The following is a 16,751-nucleotide window of genomic DNA, read 5'->3' as shown; positions in this document are numbered from 1 at the left end:
TTATCTAGATTAATACTAATGTTGTGGAGATGTTGGCTAGTAGGAAATCGATCATGAATGAGCAACCAGATGAAGGTTTTGATTTTATTTGGCAAATTTATCCTCCAAGTTCAAGAGAAGTTAGTACTTTGATCCCTGGAATTTGTAGCTTTAGTGTCAGTGTTGTTCATGGCATCGGCGAGGTTGTAAGCACTTCTGGGCGTGAACATGCCATTGTTAGTAATAATTTAGATGAGAGTATCCTCCTCAGTTGTAGCGGAGGGATAAAACTATCAGTTATTTTATTGAGGAAACCTTTAAGAAAGGTCATGAAAAGGGTGTTGAGGTTCCAAATCCCATTGTTAAAGGCACACTTTTGTAGATTGGTCCTCTCTACTAAAAGGCCAAAAGATGTATTGCCAAATGGATCCCGACTGAAGAATCCAATTCTCATCAAAGAACTTTACATTACTTCCATTATTCACCACCCATCTAGATCCCTTTAAGCATACCTCCCAATCATTTCTTATGCCATTCCAAGTCCTAAACAATGTTCTCAAATTCTCATTATGGAAGGGTTTGTAGTACAGGATCTTAGCCAATAGTGTTGTGGACTTATACATTCTCCATACTAGTAAGAAAAACTTAACCTCACTCTTATGACGACCTAATTCGCTATCCTTTTCCCCTTAGTGATGATATCTCAGCCTATATTTGCATTCCTTTTTTATCAGAGATTGTTCCCCTAACAAAATCCCTTTAGATTTTATTGATGGTGTTTAAGGTCTTTGTAGAGAGTTGTTTATATTGCATGACATGGAAGGGATGCATCCTAGTGAAGCTTTTGAAAGAAAAACTCTTCCAGTCATATTAAGAACGTTGGTTTTCCATCCACCAAACTTAGCTTATATGTTATCGTTGATATATTGTACATCACCATGGACAAGTCTATAACGGAAAATGAGGAAGCCCAAGTACCTGTCAAAAAGAATTGGTGGCCTTGATATTGAGGATGTTAGAGCACATGGCCTTGTTCTCAAGGGGGCAGTTCTGCGAGAAGATAAATTTTGATTTGGCTAGATTGAACTTTTGACCATGGGCCTTCCAAAACATTTCAAGGATGTTGATGATAGTTCGATATTTTTTTTTTCTATTTCAAGGATGTTGATGATGGTTCGATATTTTTTTTGTCTACCCTAGTGAATAAGGTAAAAATCATCAACGAAGAAAATGTGGGATACCAATGTGGTCTATCCCTCTTGAAAGCTTTTCCATATACAAAATGAAGATGTAAGGAAAGCAAAAAATAATATGGATAATAAAATTATAATCTTTTTTTATAATATATATGTATATATGAATGTTCAAATATGTCATTGAAGTTTGAGAAATGACTCATTTATGTCATTCGTTAAACATTTATTTTATTTATGTCATTGCCGTTTGAGAAAAGACTCATTCGTGCCATCATTTTTTAACTAAAAGATATTTGTAATTTTACAAAATTATTTTTACACATAATAACTTAAACGAGTCTTTTCTTAATTTTCGATGAGATATTATGGTCTTTTTCCTTTCATTTTTGGTATAGTTGGTTTTTTAGTGAACACCCAAACACACCCACCCACCACCGCCCCAGGTATGCGCGAGGAGCTTTCGGCCTTCTCCCTCCCAACATTCCACAGCTTCTCAAGCCACTACATGTCCTGTCTTCCTTTTCATTGAGAAGGACCAATATCATTTCCCCATTGAAATTCGATCTATTTCATGGTTCTTGAATCCAAATTCGATCTGGGTCAGCGCCAGAATTTCCCATCTTAAATTCTCCAAAGTGGGTTTTGTTTGGTGAAACTCAATGGTTTCTTTTGTGGGTTCCGTTATGTCACCTGCTGTCAACTTTTGCAAAAGCAACGGTGTCGCTTCTACTTCTTCTTCTAGCTACATGAAAACATTTTTTCCCAATTTTGATTTAGGAAAGCCATTATTGCTGCGTTCCCTGACGAATAGGAAGGATAAATGGACTGTTTGTGCTTGTGTTGCACCACCTCGGGACTACAAAGCTGCTGATTCTGATAGGGTTCTCAATACAAAATTCAATGTAAGACCATAACGAATTGATTTTGGGTTCTGTTTTGTAATCCACATATTTTCTTCTTATGTATATGCCAGAGGCTAGCCCAATTTTCCATTGCTCTCTCTTTGTAGTATCCCATTCATTCCATTCTATATTCTGGTATTTGATGGGATAAAAAGCTTTGGATGTAAAATTGGATTTTTATTATTGTATTAGCTATAGCAACAACATCAACAACAATATATCCAATATAGTCCCACACAATGGTGTCTGGGGAGGGTAACGTATATGCAGTCATTACCTCTACCCTCAGAGGTGATGTAGAGAGGCTGTTTTCTATAAACCCCCGGTTCAATTGTATTAGCTATAGAAGAAGAAAATAACGATTCGCAATTTAGTTTGATATAAAATATCACATCAAAGTGAAAATTTGCATAGTTAAATGATTTTGAATGCTTGAGAACTATGGAACTTTTCTGAAAGTGGAATAGCATATATATCTTAGGTCATCCAAAATAGAAAGAATGCCATATGAATTGGGATAGCTACAGTACTAGTAGTATGTGGCAGAGCTTCATGAATCATTTAGGATTGAGGTAGTTACTGAAATCACTGTATGCGCGGTGGATTTTTTGGTTATCTTAGGCAAGTTGGTTGAGTATTGAGAATGTAGTATAAGTTAGAGTGCCAAAGTAGAAATGTCTATCTTTTCATGCTAATGATTCCATAATGCTAATGCCTTGTTGGCACACTTCTCTTTCAGACTCCATTTGGTGAAAGTTCCTTCTTTCTGAGCTATTCCCAACATTTGTTGTCTTAAACATAGGAAAATCTATTTCAATCAAATGCACAAACACTACCTTCATATTGGATGTAATACATTTCCCCTAATTTTCACTAGTACTTTAAAATACTAATCAGAAATAGTACTTCAAAATGATGATTATGTATTAAGAGAACACTAATCAGAAATATCACATTTTGCTGATCTCATGGACAAATTAATGTCTGCCTTCCGTTTCAATTTGCTTGTCTTACTTCCTTTGTTAGTATGTTACAAAAAGAATGTCGCTCTTTATAATTTTTTAGTGGGTGTTTGGACGTATAAATTGGTGAAATTTGGAAAAAGAAGTTGAACATGGTATTTGAAAATTGGATTTGTGTTTGGACATGAATACAAATTGAAATTGTTTTTGAATTTTTGTCGGTGATTTAGAGAGGAAGTTGTGAAAACAACTTGGAGTTTCAGATTTTGAGAAAGTATTTGTAACAATTCTATGTCCAATTAATGTGGTTCCTGATATGGAACAACTCTCACAGACCTTGGGAGGAGTGATGGGTACTCTGCCATCAGTATACTTGTGCATGGTTTTGGGGGCAAAGTCTGGATCTATAGACACTTGGAACCTAATATTGGAGAAATGTGAAAGAAACTAACTAGATGGAGATCAAAATACATCTCTTTGGGAGGTAGATTAACTCTGATAAACTCTGTTCTAGACGCTCTCCCTACATATATGTTACCTATCTTCCATATTCCCCAGTCAGTAGTGCAGAGGTTGGATAAAATTAGAAGAAACTTCTTGTGGCAAGAAAATAAGGAAAGAAAAGGCTTTCACTTTGTCAAGTGGAAGAACATCATTAGAAGCAAGATCCAAGGTGGATTAGGTATCAACAATCTCAAAAACTATAGCAAAGCTCTTAAGATGAAATGGTTATGGAGGTACTATCAGGAGGACCAAGCACTATGGTATAGGGTGATCAACAACAAGTATAAGGAGCTAAATAAATGGGTAACCAAAGAGGTGAATACCCCCTATGGGATTAGCCTTTGGAAATCCATCCGAATATTTTGGCCTTTCCGCAGTAATCAGTCAACTGTCAAGGTACAAAATGGCAGAAAAACCAGTTTTTGGTTGGATAAATGGATGGGTGATATGAGCCTCAAAGATCGTTTTCCTGACATCTTTACAATGGTTCAACACCAACAGAAGACTGTCGCTGAAATGTGGACACAACAAGGCTGGGATCTGAACCTTAAAAGAAATCTGAATGACGGGAAAATTCCCAGAATACTTGAATTGTTCAAGTTTCGGGAGAATTTTCAAGGTACACACTATACAAACAGGTGAGGATTATTTATGGTGGCAGGGGCACAACAAAGGTAGTTACAAGGTGACAGAAGGATACAAACAGAAAAGTCTTGGTGGCATTCAAGGCTTAAATGGCCTCAGAAGGAAATCTGGAGGATCAAAGTGCCACACAAAATGGCATGCTTTACATGGCTACTAGCCAATGAAGCAGTTTTGACATTGGATAATGTGTCCAAGAGAGGAATCTCTCTATGCAACAGATATTCCTTATGTGGTAAGGCTAATGAGACACTAAGACATCTCTTCTTACAATACTTACATTGCAACTTTGCTGAGCAGTTGTGCTAGATTTTCCTTAATCTCAGAGGCATATCTTGGAGTATGCCTATCAAGATTGATGAACTCTATTCAGTTGGGAGATGGATGGAGTTGGGGTTACAAACAGAGAAAGATGGAGGGTGATCCCTGCTTGTATTTGGTGGACTATATGGAGAAACAATAGATGTTTTTAGAATAGGAACAACAACCTGCAGGAAGTAAAGCTTAAGTGTATTTTGTTGATTTGCTTTTGGTGTACAAATGTCTACTCCAATGAAACTGAGTCAATCATAGATGTTTTAGGATCCATTTAGATTAGGTTCAGTTTTTGGATAGATTATACTTTGTTTCTGCCTTTTTAGATATGGGTTTTCAGTACTACCTAAGTGCTATATGAAATACAAATGTTACCAGTTTCCAAAAAAAAAAAAATCTATGTCCAAACAGTTTTTCAGAGTATCATTCTAGAAAAAGTTGAAAATATCCATATCTAGTGGGGTATCTTACTAAATCTTAAAAAGTTAAGCACCAAAATAAGACCAACTGGAGAGAGAGAACAAGAAGCAGAAGAGAAGTAGTAGAAGGCCAAGACAAGAACTCTGAGTAAGCAAAATACATACTGAGCAATGGTGAGCTAAGGGGAATGTGGATGGACTTCTAGGTTGGTCTGGGACAGTTCCAAATAAAAATAACGGATTCTTGTTGTAACTGGTTGGAATATGCCATGGGTGCTCAAATAGTGATAAGGTTTGATTTCTCATTGCAAAAGCTGCTAATAGTATCTGTTTTATTAGATACTCTTAAGTCAAAACCTCTTCCACTTATCCACTAGAGTGTGAAAGTTAATTTTCATGCCCAAAGATAGTCCTACCATGGAGCACGCTTTACTTACCTGGATAGGGTCAACGAGTGATCAAGAAGGTCCATGACCTAGGTTGGTGACTTCCACTGCACCAGGGAGAGTTACCAATTTAAGATTGGCTCAAGTGGTCAAGCCTATGGCATAATAACATTAGGAACCAAAGAAGCATGTAGTTTTGGGTTTTCATTTTGGAGAGCTCTTCTAGGATACCTTTCAAATTTTGGTACTTGTAAATATGTACTGCTTGGCGCTTGCCGCTTTGTTGGAATCTCATTAGATGACATTTTTTATAATACTGTTCTCAATGAGGAACCTTTGCCTTATCTAAAACTTTACTGCTAGAATTTATTTTTACCAGATAACTGATTGTCTTCTGGATATGTTCTTTTTTTAGGACATAGATGAGTTGCTTTGCATTTGTCAGATGGTGAAAACATTTGAATCCTGCCTAGTTTATTGTATCTACCTTGATTTTGCTCTTCGTCTTGTTTGAATAGAAGGAATCTGCTAAATCGGAGAATGTGAGCTTGTTGAGAGAGCCTGAGGATGACTCAGATGTGCTTATTGAGTGTAGAAATGTGTGCAAGTCATTTGGCGACAAGCATATCTTAAGAGGTGTGAGCTTAAAGGTGAACTTTCATTTATTTCCTTTTGCAACTGCTTGTATGCACTTTGGGCATTTAATTTCCGGTCTATTCTACTTCAGTGACTGATATTATATTGGTGGCTTTCATGCAAACAATGACTGGTTGTAGTGAATCATTTCCTACTTAATATGTTATGATGGGAAAGTTGATATAATGAGTAATTTTCTCTATGCTTTGACACTAAATAGCTAGAATTTCCACATTCCCCTGCATGGATGATACTTGCCTTGCTTCCCACTTCTTAGGTTGGTAAAAGGGTTCTTTTTCTTTCCTTCGTTTGCTAGTCTGATATTGTTTTCTCTCTTACTTGTGCCTAATGCAAATCCATCTTATGTTGTTAGAAACTGTTTTGAATGCAATCTTTGCCTTATAGGTAAGATTTGCATAAGTTTGCTTGAGGTAGTGATCTATCTTGATGTCCAACACATATGTGCTATAGACCAATCGATTCATCATGAATGGTTTGTAAAAAGTACGAGTTCCCCAGGGTGAAGTTAATATTTTGACTCTCAATTTATTTGAGCTATTGGGTCTTGCAATTTGGGGTACTTCCTAATTTTTCTGTTAGAAGTTCTATGGATTATGATTGAAAGAGCAATTAAGGTAAAGGTTAGGAAACTTCACTTGAGGAAAGAAAGATGGTTGCTTATAGATTGCTCTAATTTCCATGCCTGTGTTGGGTTCTATGTTTATGATTTCTCTTCCTTTGCATTTGGTGGAACTGGGAAGTGCTGACAACGTGTAAATCACCACTCTTACCCTTTGTTACAGATCAGACATGGTGAGGCTGTTGGAATTATTGGGCCTTCTGGCACAGGGAAATCAACAATCTTAAAGATAATGGCTGGCCTACTTGCTCCTGATAAAGTATGTGTGCATTATGTTTCTCTTATAGCTTGTGTATATGTCTCAAAATACAGCTGTGTGATTTCTGAAAATTTTGAATTTTGATGCCGTTATCTATGTCTGCTAATAGACTTCATTGAATGCAGGGAGAAGTCTTAATCCGAGGTAAACTGCGTAATGGATTAGTGAGTGATGACGAAATTTCTGGGCTTAGGATTGGCTTAGTAAGTTATACATGTTCTGAGCTCCTTTTGTGTTGTCCAGTAAAGTTGTTCTACGGATATGCTTCTTGAATATTTTTGTAATCTTGTGAACATCTCCATCTCCATAACAGGTGTTTCAGAGTGCTGCGCTTTTTGATTCATTAACTGTTCGTGAAAATGTTGGTTTCTTGCTGTAAGATACTCTCAACGCTTAAATTATTCCAAAAAGAAAAAAAATTCTCAGCTCTACTGGATTCTGAAGATTTTCGGTTAGCTATACTGATTAAAATAAAGAAAATCCAGTTTATACGTAGATTAACTGAATCTTCTTCTCTTTGGAATTCTAGATATGAGAATTCAGCTATGCCAGAGGATCAAATTGCACAGCTTGTAACCGAAACTTTAGCTGCTGTTGGTTTGAAGGTATGTACAATGATGGAAATATTTATGATAACGATGCCTATTTTTGTTACATTAATAAATGTGTCCGGGTTTCCAACAGTGTGTCACTGCAAATAGTTTAACTGTGAAAACTATTTGCATTATCACTTCAGGATCTCCCTTTCTCACACAGTAGGGAAATGCCTTGCTTTTTGCTCTTCTTTTTCTTTGGGTAGAGTTAATCAAAGGAGGGAATAGAGAATTTGTCATTAGTAATTTGTTTATGATGATTGTTTTTCCGTAGATGCCAATTTCAGTTTTGTTTCTATGCAGGAAGTTGAAGACCGATTACCCTCTGAATTGTCTGGTGGTATGAAGAAAAGAGTTGCTCTAGCTCGTTCTATAATTTTTGATACCACCAAAGACGTAGTAGAGCCAGAGGTAGGTTACAGGTGCTTCATGACATGATCATCAGTTTGTTTTGGCTAGCATTTGTAATTCTGCTACCTGGATTGCTTTAATCTAGTTAATTTTTTTTACTTCATGCTTGCTCTGTGATCCTGACTTGGTAAAATATTTTCAAATGAGGGATTATCCACTTCACTTCGCTCTTAAAGTTGGTCTAAATGACACGAGAAAAGAGAAGATGAATAACTTATGTGGATATAGCACTGCTGAATTAATTGTCCAAGGGATGTGATGTTTATAAACTTAGATGCTCCCATTCTTCTGAAATACCTTTACTGAACCTCGTGATAGTTCCGTAATCAGGAGAGCATTTACTATGAGCAGTTGGTTTAAGATGAGTTCACACTTACTCTTTGAATTCTGTTTGTATTGTTAGAGTAAAAGGTTGGATGTCCAATTGTTATGTTCATAGTCATACTAGACGGGAAAGAAAAATTAAGTTCACATCTGATCTTCTAGGCAAGTTTAATGAATTCTACTCCATAAAGATTATATGCGTGCAATTTGCAACCAAAAGGAAAGGGTACCTGCAAATACTGCTGATTGTGCAGTGTCAAATTGTCAATAAATGTTTTCTGCTGTACCTGTTGGCGGTACAGGTTTTGTATCTCCACAAGTCTAAATGTAATGACATGGTTAGTGAGGATTTATATAGCCAACCCAACTAGCTAGGGTTTGAGGTGTCTTTGATGTTGTTATATTTATTGATAGCTTCTTCATTAAACAAATTCTCAATGGATGTTTTACAAAAATCTGTAATGCAAAAGAGTTATGATGCATATCCTGATCCTCGTATATGTATTGACGCACAGTCGTATATCCATACCTTTCCTGGAGTGAAAATTAAGAAAGTCTTCATCTTTGCTCAAAGATGCAGGGCTCTATGTTTTTCAATAACAAACTTCAAATGTTTTACAAAAATCTGTGATGCAAAAAGGAGTTTTGGCACTTATCCTGACTATGTTGGTGTGTTGATGCACAGTTTGTATATTCATTTCTTTATATAGTGACAAGTAATAAGTGCTCACATTCTCTCGAAGTGCAGTTCGCTATGTCTTCTTTTGGTTCTTTTATATTGTTGGTTGTTTTGTTTTGTTTTACCGTGTTAAGAATACTACGCTAAGTTTTAGGGTGTAGGTCTAACACATATCTCCCATATGGTTTCAAATATTACATATACATCTTTTCTTTCATATTTTGTTCACAAGAATCCCGTTGCAATATGCATATTCAGAATATTTGCCCATTATGTATTAATTTTGCTTTTTTAGGTTTTATACCAAAGTACCTTCTTGTTTTTATAAGTCATTAGAGCCGTGAATTTATTCTCTTCATGTTATTTGTATTCTTTGAATAATATACTTGAAGAAACAAAATAAAAATTGGAACTCAAAGCTACCAATTATCCATGCAAAAGTCGACTGTTTTAATCTTATGTAAGCTAGTATTTGCCTATTCATATATAGCCTCTTTATTTTGTTTTTTCTTTGAAGTATAAGGAAATTATTTGAAGTTAAATGGGGGATTATAGAATTTGGATTCATATCCACTGAAATAAGAGAGATAATTTTACTATACAAATGAATAGGTTAATTCATAAGGAGAAAATATATCCGATTTGTTACACGGATTTGGAAGAAGGAAGTTTTATTCAATACTTGGAACTTCATCCGAACGGGAATTGTATGTGTAATTGACTCTAGTATTTCCTTTTCGAGTAAGTTATGTTTTTCTGTCTTTTAACTTCTCAGTGCACTGAACAATATAATTTTAGCATGCTTGATAGACCTCTATCTCTTCTAAGCGTGGAAATCAGCCTCCTTAAATTCAAAGTTAAGAAACTCATTTTAACAATGTCCAAATAATGATGGATTGGATGAGTTAGCTGGACTGCTTTAGGAATTGAGTCTTCTAGGCTGGCCTCCTCCATATTAACAAAGTGGACTATTCGAAAAGAACGTTATAGTCAAATTCAGCTTTATCAATATCATTTAGCATCCTGATTTTTAGAGAAAAAGGCCTAAATTACCCTTGGACTATTTGAATTGATACAAAACTACCCTCCAACAACCTTTCCGCTCCAAATACCCCTGACATCAACCTTCTTGTTCTGCTATACCCTTATTTTTAACGCCCCAAATTTTAATCCCAATTAGTAACTTCATTTGTGATGTGTTGCTTATCTATTGGTCACCATATAATTAACTTGTACTAATTAAAAATCCCACCTGTTACCTGGATCCGGCTTCACTATTCGACTGGCCTTTTTCACTATTTGATGCAGAAAACTTGTTCATACACAGAGAGGGTAAAATCAAAATATATTCTTGGTTTTGTCGAAGCTGGAAGAACATCTTGTCACGACCCAAAAACGGGCGTGATTACAGTTGTCTTATCCCACCAAGACAAGTTAGCCTAAACCCAACTAAGAGTAAATGCGGAAGTAAAACAAAATAAAAGGGTAATATATTTTCATTAATGCGGATAACATAACATAACTCAACTATAACCCCAAAATTTTGTTGTCACGTGTACAAGCAAGAGTATTACAATAGATTAAAGAAGTACAAGTCTCAATGTCTTTATTTCTAGAATAGAACAAAAACATAATAAAGGAGTAAGAGGAGTTTGTCGAGATGACACACAACTATCTCTCAACTCTCCGTAGTAAGTCTCAGACGTAAAATAAAAGGTGTAATCATGATGACCCGGACGCATAACCAACACAAGTGTAGAAGCAAGGATTATGTTTATTTTCTGACATAATTTTGACATCAAAGAAAAAGATTAGTTTTTCAAATTGCTTAACCATTTTACGGTCCGGTCAAATAGTGAAGGCAGATCTGGGTAATGGGTGGGGGGTTTAATTAGGTTAATTATAGGGTTACCAGTTGATAATCGACACGTCATAAATAAAATTATTAATTGGGATTAAAATTTGACGCCTTAAAAATAAGGGCATGGTAGGGCCAAAAGGTTGACTTCAGTGGTATTTGGGGGCGAAAAGGTATATGGAGGATAGTTTTGTACCAATTACTCTAGTCCAAGGGTATTTTAGCCCCTTTTCTGTAATTTCTAAAAAAAGTTCATCATTATTAATTCAGACTGATACAAACTATGTGCAGCAGCCAAATTAACTTCTTAATAGTTGGACTTCTTTATTTAAATTTATGATATATGCTTCAAATCAACCACCTACATAGCATAGCATTGGGGAATAAAAATTAAACCAAGAATACGAAATGAGGGCACATAATGTGTTCATAGTTATAGAAGGTGATGGAGAAGTGAAGTGAGAAGGAGAAGCTAAGGATAGTGCGACTATGTGAGTGTTTGTAGCAGAGGAAGGTGAGATTTTCTGAGGTTTATAAGAATGTTGAAAATATGTAGACAGGGGACAAAAAAACATGTTTTTTGAAAACTATCTGACTTTCAGATTGACAGTACAATATCTTTTACTTCACAAAATAGAAACTATGAAAACTATATGTTTTGGTAAGTTCCTTTTCTTTAACCGTTTTAGTAAGTTCCTTTTCTTTAACCATTTTAGTAAGTTGTCTGATGAAGTTCTCTTTAGTAATCCAAAGTTCTAGTATTTCTCAAAAAATAGAGAGTCTCTTAGCCTTCTTGCTCTAAGTCGAAAGGAATTTCCATTCATGTATGTCCTTAACAGTTCTTACTGAGCTTGTCAATATATCACATTTTAATATCTCTGACAGAAGTTTACTTATCAAAAAAGCAAAAACATATTCTCACAGAAAATTCTCAGGGTGAAAATCATAAGAGATGGACTAATATGTTGCACCTGTTCTATGATCTTCTTCTGTCTCTCCATCTAAGATTAGCCTGAATACATATTGTTAAAGCAATATAGGTAATAGAACTAAGGGCAATGCATTGGTGGTTGTGTCCTTTAAAAACAAGTATTTGGAAGTATATGGCGTGCTCAATCTCTCCTGATGGAATTTGTTTTGGGTACTCCCTGATGAAATAACTTGATATCAAGCGATGCTGTTTGTGCTAGTTGTTTTTTACTTTCTTCATGATGTCGCATGATACCCTATATAACCATTTTTTGTTTTTGACGAAAAACCATGCTGTTGTGGTTTTACATGTCTTCTTTCGTTTTCATTAGAATATGTTGATGTTACAGTGGTTCCCTTGTGTTTTTAGTCTGTTAGAAAATAAATAATACTTTAGAAATATATTCACTGCATGATTAACCAAGTAATCTCAGTTATATGCATTGCTGAGTAGGTGCTCTTGTATGATGAACCAACAGCTGGACTTGATCCGATTGCATCAACCGTTGTAGAAGATCTCATTCGCTCGGTTCACGTGGCAGGCGAGGATGCACTTGGGAAGCCTGGGAAGATTGCATCATATGTTGTTGTCACACATCAACACAGTACTATTAAAAGAGCTGTCGACAGGTTCTGATTCTTCTTTTTTTAGGCATGATTATGTTGCTTATCCTACAAACCATTGTAAAGTTTGAGGTTCCTTCTGTGCAGGCTAATATTTCTTTATGAAGGTAAGGTTGTCTGGCAGGGAATGACTCATGAGTTCTCCACATCAACTAATCCTATTGTTCGGCAGGTAATGATGGTCATGGTTAGGTTTTTAGGTTTCGTTTCTGTAAAACTGAACTGTTATTTTCTTATGTTACAAGCAAGGAGTAAGACTTTCTGATTTCAAGTTGGCTATTTGAAGCCCTCCATGCTTTAGTAAAGTAATAGAGAGAAAATTTCAATCAATTTGAATATTTATGAATAAAGAGAAATCCATTCCATGGTAAATTTACATGTTTTCTTCTAGGTGAAGATTTTAAAGCATTGTTTGTTTCATTGTCTGTCAGTTTGCATCAGGGAGTTTGGATGGTCCTATTAGATATTAGCTTCTGCAACCAAAACAAATACAAAATGTACTCAGTCTTACTCGCAGCGTTGATTTTACCTACCAGCTGAACTTGGGTGCTTCAAGGCTGACCTTGTCAAAGCAACAAAAAAGAGATCAATGCCTAAAGAGTAGTCACACTTGAAGCTCTTATTTTGCTGAGCCTGCTTACATGAATGTGCGCGTCATAGAAGGAGTTTCTGGTTTTATTTTACTCTTGTTCTTCCCTCTTATTTGTTTTTCACATTCATCTTTGTAACTGGTCTCTTATCATTTTTAATGCTAGCAACTTGATAGTAAGGTGTCTCATGTTAAAATGAATTGATTAGTAATCGATTGTGTAACATAATAAGTGATTCATATTAAATGTGGAAATTGACGTTAAAAAATTGGTGGTGAGTGTACTTAATGGTTCTCCAAGTCATCATTATGTAGGTCCTCATAAAGTTTTTGGAAAAATTGTTTTGGGTGCTTCGGTGTCAGATCCATTGGTTAATACACACAAAAAATTGAGGAATACGCCTAATTCCTTAAAAGGACATGTAAATGTGAAAATGAACGTTAAGAAAGGAATCGTAGAAATGTTTTTTGTCATGTTATTTCAGCATTGCAATATACATTATAGCAACTTTGACCACTACTGCCATGTTGTATAACATGATGGTGCAACTTTGATCACTACTGCCATATTGTATAACATGATAGTGAGGAATCTATTCTTTCTACTTTTTCACATACATTATAGAATTTTGATTATTTAATCACTACTACCACCAAATTATTCCATGGATTAGGACAAATACTTTCTGTAACACTTGAAAGGAATAAATTCCATGGCACTACAAAAAGATTATAAGTTTATTCTTGAAGACCAAACAATTTGATAATGAGATAATTCACATGCTTGGAATCTAACTCAAAAATGGTCACTATGTTTGTTTATTATATTTGAGGCAATGTAGGAATATGAATCTTGAAGATCGATGACTTGGTAAGGAGCGGGTTCCCCTTTAATAGGCTTTACACAATATGAATCTGAATTAATCATTCTATGCATTCTGGATGTAAAATGGTTATACTAAAAAAACTTTTGGTGGTTATAGACCCTGCATGTTCTTCATGGTGTTAAGGTAGCTCAAATAGACAAAGCCATAGAAAAACTATTCCATTGAAAGTATCACACAGCAAAAAATCAACATTCAACTGTTCTGAGGCATATTGAAATATCACATTTTCAACTAACTAAAATCTACATGAAGCATTGCTAACTAGTTTTTTTTTTTAAAAAAGGGCTGGTTAGTAAACAAGATATGCTTGAAGCTGTTTTGCTATATGATACAATTCATAAGTTGCTGTACAATGTGATCACTTATCACTTTCAACCTGCTAAATTTTTTGTTTGCAGAATACAGCTTCTTGTTCGAGATGAACAAAATAAAACGACAACGCCAACATAGAAGCTAACTAAAGCACTTATACAGAAAATCCAAACTGATAATGGTCCCTCTTCCATTTCCTCTTCAAATTTCTTCCCTGGCTTTACAGGCAAAGTTCTTTGACAGACATTACCAGATGATTCCATACACAAGTCTGGATTGCCAGCAAATGCTCCAGGAAATTTCCAATAACCTCGTTTTGTCGAAATAACACCAGAGAAACAATTATATGAAAGATTTAAAACTGTCAAATTTCTGAGGGAAGTAATGTTTTCAGGGATGTGGCCAGATAAAGAATTGTGTGACAAATCAAGTGCCTTTAGCTTCTGCAACTTCCCTAAACTCCCTGGAACTGGACCATTAAGAAAATTGTATGACAAGTTAAGGTACTCCAGACCATGTAATCCGAACAGACCTTCTGGAATTTCACCATGAAGCAAATTGTCAGACAGATCAATTCCAATTGTGGTTGTGAGGTTATACTTGAAGCTCAAACTAGTTTCATCAGCAACGAGTGAAAGTTTGATATCCAGGCTTCGAGCTGAAATTGATGGTACTGCAGAAATGGTTTTCCTAATGTCGCCGTTGTAGAAATTTGGACTAGTGTTAAAGTTACCATCTGGTATATATCCTGAGAATTTGTTTCCAGAAAAATCTAGAGTATGAATAGCCTGAAATGTAAACAACCAACTTGGCAGAGATCCACTGAACTTGTTCCTAGCAAGGGAGAGGAATTTGAGGTTTGACCATTTGGTTATTGCATCATTTAGAGATCCTGAGAGATTGTTAGAGCTTAAGTCAACAACTTCCAACGACTTGCAGCCTGCCAATGTCAGTGGGATCTCACCAGAAATCTTGTTGTTTCCTATATCAAATATCTTTAGACTATCCAACGCGTCAAGCACTGGCTGAATTTCCCCAGAAAGATTATTACTGTTTAGTATCAGCGCCAGTAGTTGGAAACATCCTACAATGTTCAAAGGAATCGAGCCAGTGAGGAAGTTATGTGAGAGATCAATCACCTGTAGATAGGTCAAATTACCAATCCTTTCTGGTATTTCGCCCACAAGAAGATTATAAGACAGAAACAACGCTTGCAAGCTCTTCAATTCTGTTATCGTTACAGGAATATTACCAGAGAACTGATTGTGAGACAGGTCAAGAAGTAGTAGTCCAGACTTGTCCGATGCCTCGACAATCCTACTTGGAATCTTCCCTGATAGCTCATTATAACTCAAGTCCAACAAACATAACCTCTCTGAAAAAACCAGTCTAGGCGAGATACCATATCGTAATTCATTGTGTGACAAGTTGAGCTGTGTCAAACCCCCAAGACTCGAGAGACACGTTGGTATACCTCCAAGAATCGAATTGTTTGCTAAATTAAGAAGTGTAAGTGATTCTCTTGACGAATATAAACAAGGCAAAGTACCCGATAACAAATTAGACTCAAGATTAAGTGTGACCAATTCTTGGTTAAAATCACCCACATTTCCCATCAAACTATTATGAGACAAATCAAGATACTTCAAAGACATCAAATTCAACAAGCTCTTAGGTATATCCCCATGAAAACTATTAAACCCCAAGTTGAGTTTTTCAAGTGACATTGAGACATTCCCTATCCACATTGGGATTTCACCACTCAACATGTTATGACTAAGGTCAAGCTCAATTAACTTACTCATAGTTGCTGCAAATGTACTAGGAACAAGAAGAGTAAAAATATTATAGCTAAGATCTAAGGTCTTAAGACTCCACAACTTCCATAAACAAGAAGGTATTGAATTGTTAAAGCTATTATGAGACAACACAAGGGTTTCAAGAAAAGTAAGATTACACAAACAAGGATGAACCTGTCCTGACAAGTTAAACCTTGTGAGGTTAAGTCCAGTGACCCGCCCTGTCTGGTTAGACCGGGTAACACCAGTCCAGTTTGACAGAGGAACACTAACATCCCAGCTTGATAAAGGGGTTTCTTGAAACTGTAACTTGAAGAACAAAAGCAAACCCATGTCCTCTTCTGTTTCAAGATTGAACACCCCAGTTGCATTAGTATCATGAGAAAGAGGAAATGCAGATGAAAATGGGTTCAAGAAAGGGAAAATCAAGAAGAATAGGATAAAGATTGAAACTTTAAGGGGATAAGAGGTTGTACAAGGTTCAACAAGTGATTCTGCCATGGAGGTAAGTTAGAGGTGTAAAAAAGATTAGTGTTTGTGTTGGAGGTAAGGTAATGAAGGAAGGAGAAAGGGGAAAGGGGAAATGGGGGGTCCCTGGACAGGGTTTACAGGGCACAGTGTGTGTGAAAGGAATCAGTACTGAGTAGCAGTAGTAGAGAGTATAGAGAGAGTAAGTTGAAAGTAGGTACTTCATTGAGAGTCACCACTAAAGAACCAACATTCTTTCTTGTTTCTTGTTTTCATTTTTAGTACTACTTATTTTATTGAGAGGCACACACTCTTATCTTTTTTATGATTGTGTATTTGAACTCGTCTTTGCGCGCTTTAACTAATTTTATAAAACATTTACTATCTCTTATCAATAA

The 16,751-nt window shown here is 35.8% G+C and overlaps 2 protein-coding genes and 1 pseudogene across 4 annotated transcripts; 2 read left to right on the top strand and 1 right to left on the bottom strand.

Annotated features, from left to right (window-relative positions):
- The first annotated feature begins 1,532 nt into the window (after nucleotides 1-1,532).
- Nucleotides 1,533-13,156, top strand: ABCI5 (ABC transporter I family member 5). Of its 3 annotated transcripts, none has more exons than XM_004237322.5 (10): nucleotides 1,533-2,077; nucleotides 5,824-5,955; nucleotides 6,745-6,840; nucleotides 6,966-7,043; nucleotides 7,154-7,215; nucleotides 7,370-7,445; nucleotides 7,737-7,844; nucleotides 12,129-12,304; nucleotides 12,386-12,470; nucleotides 12,730-13,156. In XM_004237322.5, the coding sequence occupies exons 1-10, from the start codon at nucleotides 1,835-1,837 to the stop codon at nucleotides 12,766-12,768; spliced, it is 1,095 nt and encodes a 364-aa protein (XP_004237370.1). In that variant the 5' UTR covers nucleotides 1,533-1,834; the 3' UTR covers nucleotides 12,769-13,156. The 3 variants fall into 3 exon arrangements, with proteins under 3 accessions (XP_004237370.1, XP_010319736.1, NP_001353542.1); NM_001366613.1 differs by having other exon boundaries at nucleotides 1,571-2,077; nucleotides 5,827-5,955; XM_010321434.4 differs by lacking the exon at nucleotides 5,824-5,955 and having other exon boundaries at nucleotides 1,569-2,077.
- LOC112941405 (U1 spliceosomal RNA) lies at nucleotides 5,349-5,475 on the top strand (annotated as a pseudogene).
- A 989-nt stretch (nucleotides 13,157-14,145) lies between the features above and the next one.
- CLV2 (leucine rich repeat receptor like protein CLAVATA2) lies at nucleotides 14,146-16,386 on the bottom strand. Its single transcript, NM_001247895.2, has one exon. It carries the CDS (start codon nucleotides 16,384-16,386, stop codon nucleotides 14,146-14,148), a length of 2,241 nt encoding a protein of 746 aa, NP_001234824.2.
- Between the last annotated feature and the right edge of the window lie 365 nt (nucleotides 16,387-16,751).

This window comes from Solanum lycopersicum, chromosome 4 (assembly GCF_036512215.1).
Source record: "Solanum lycopersicum chromosome 4, SLM_r2.1".
Taxonomy (NCBI): domain Eukaryota; kingdom Viridiplantae; phylum Streptophyta; class Magnoliopsida; order Solanales; family Solanaceae; genus Solanum; species Solanum lycopersicum.
The sequence above is the reverse complement of the archived record's forward strand: the minus strand, read 5'-3'. Positions and strand labels throughout refer to the sequence as shown.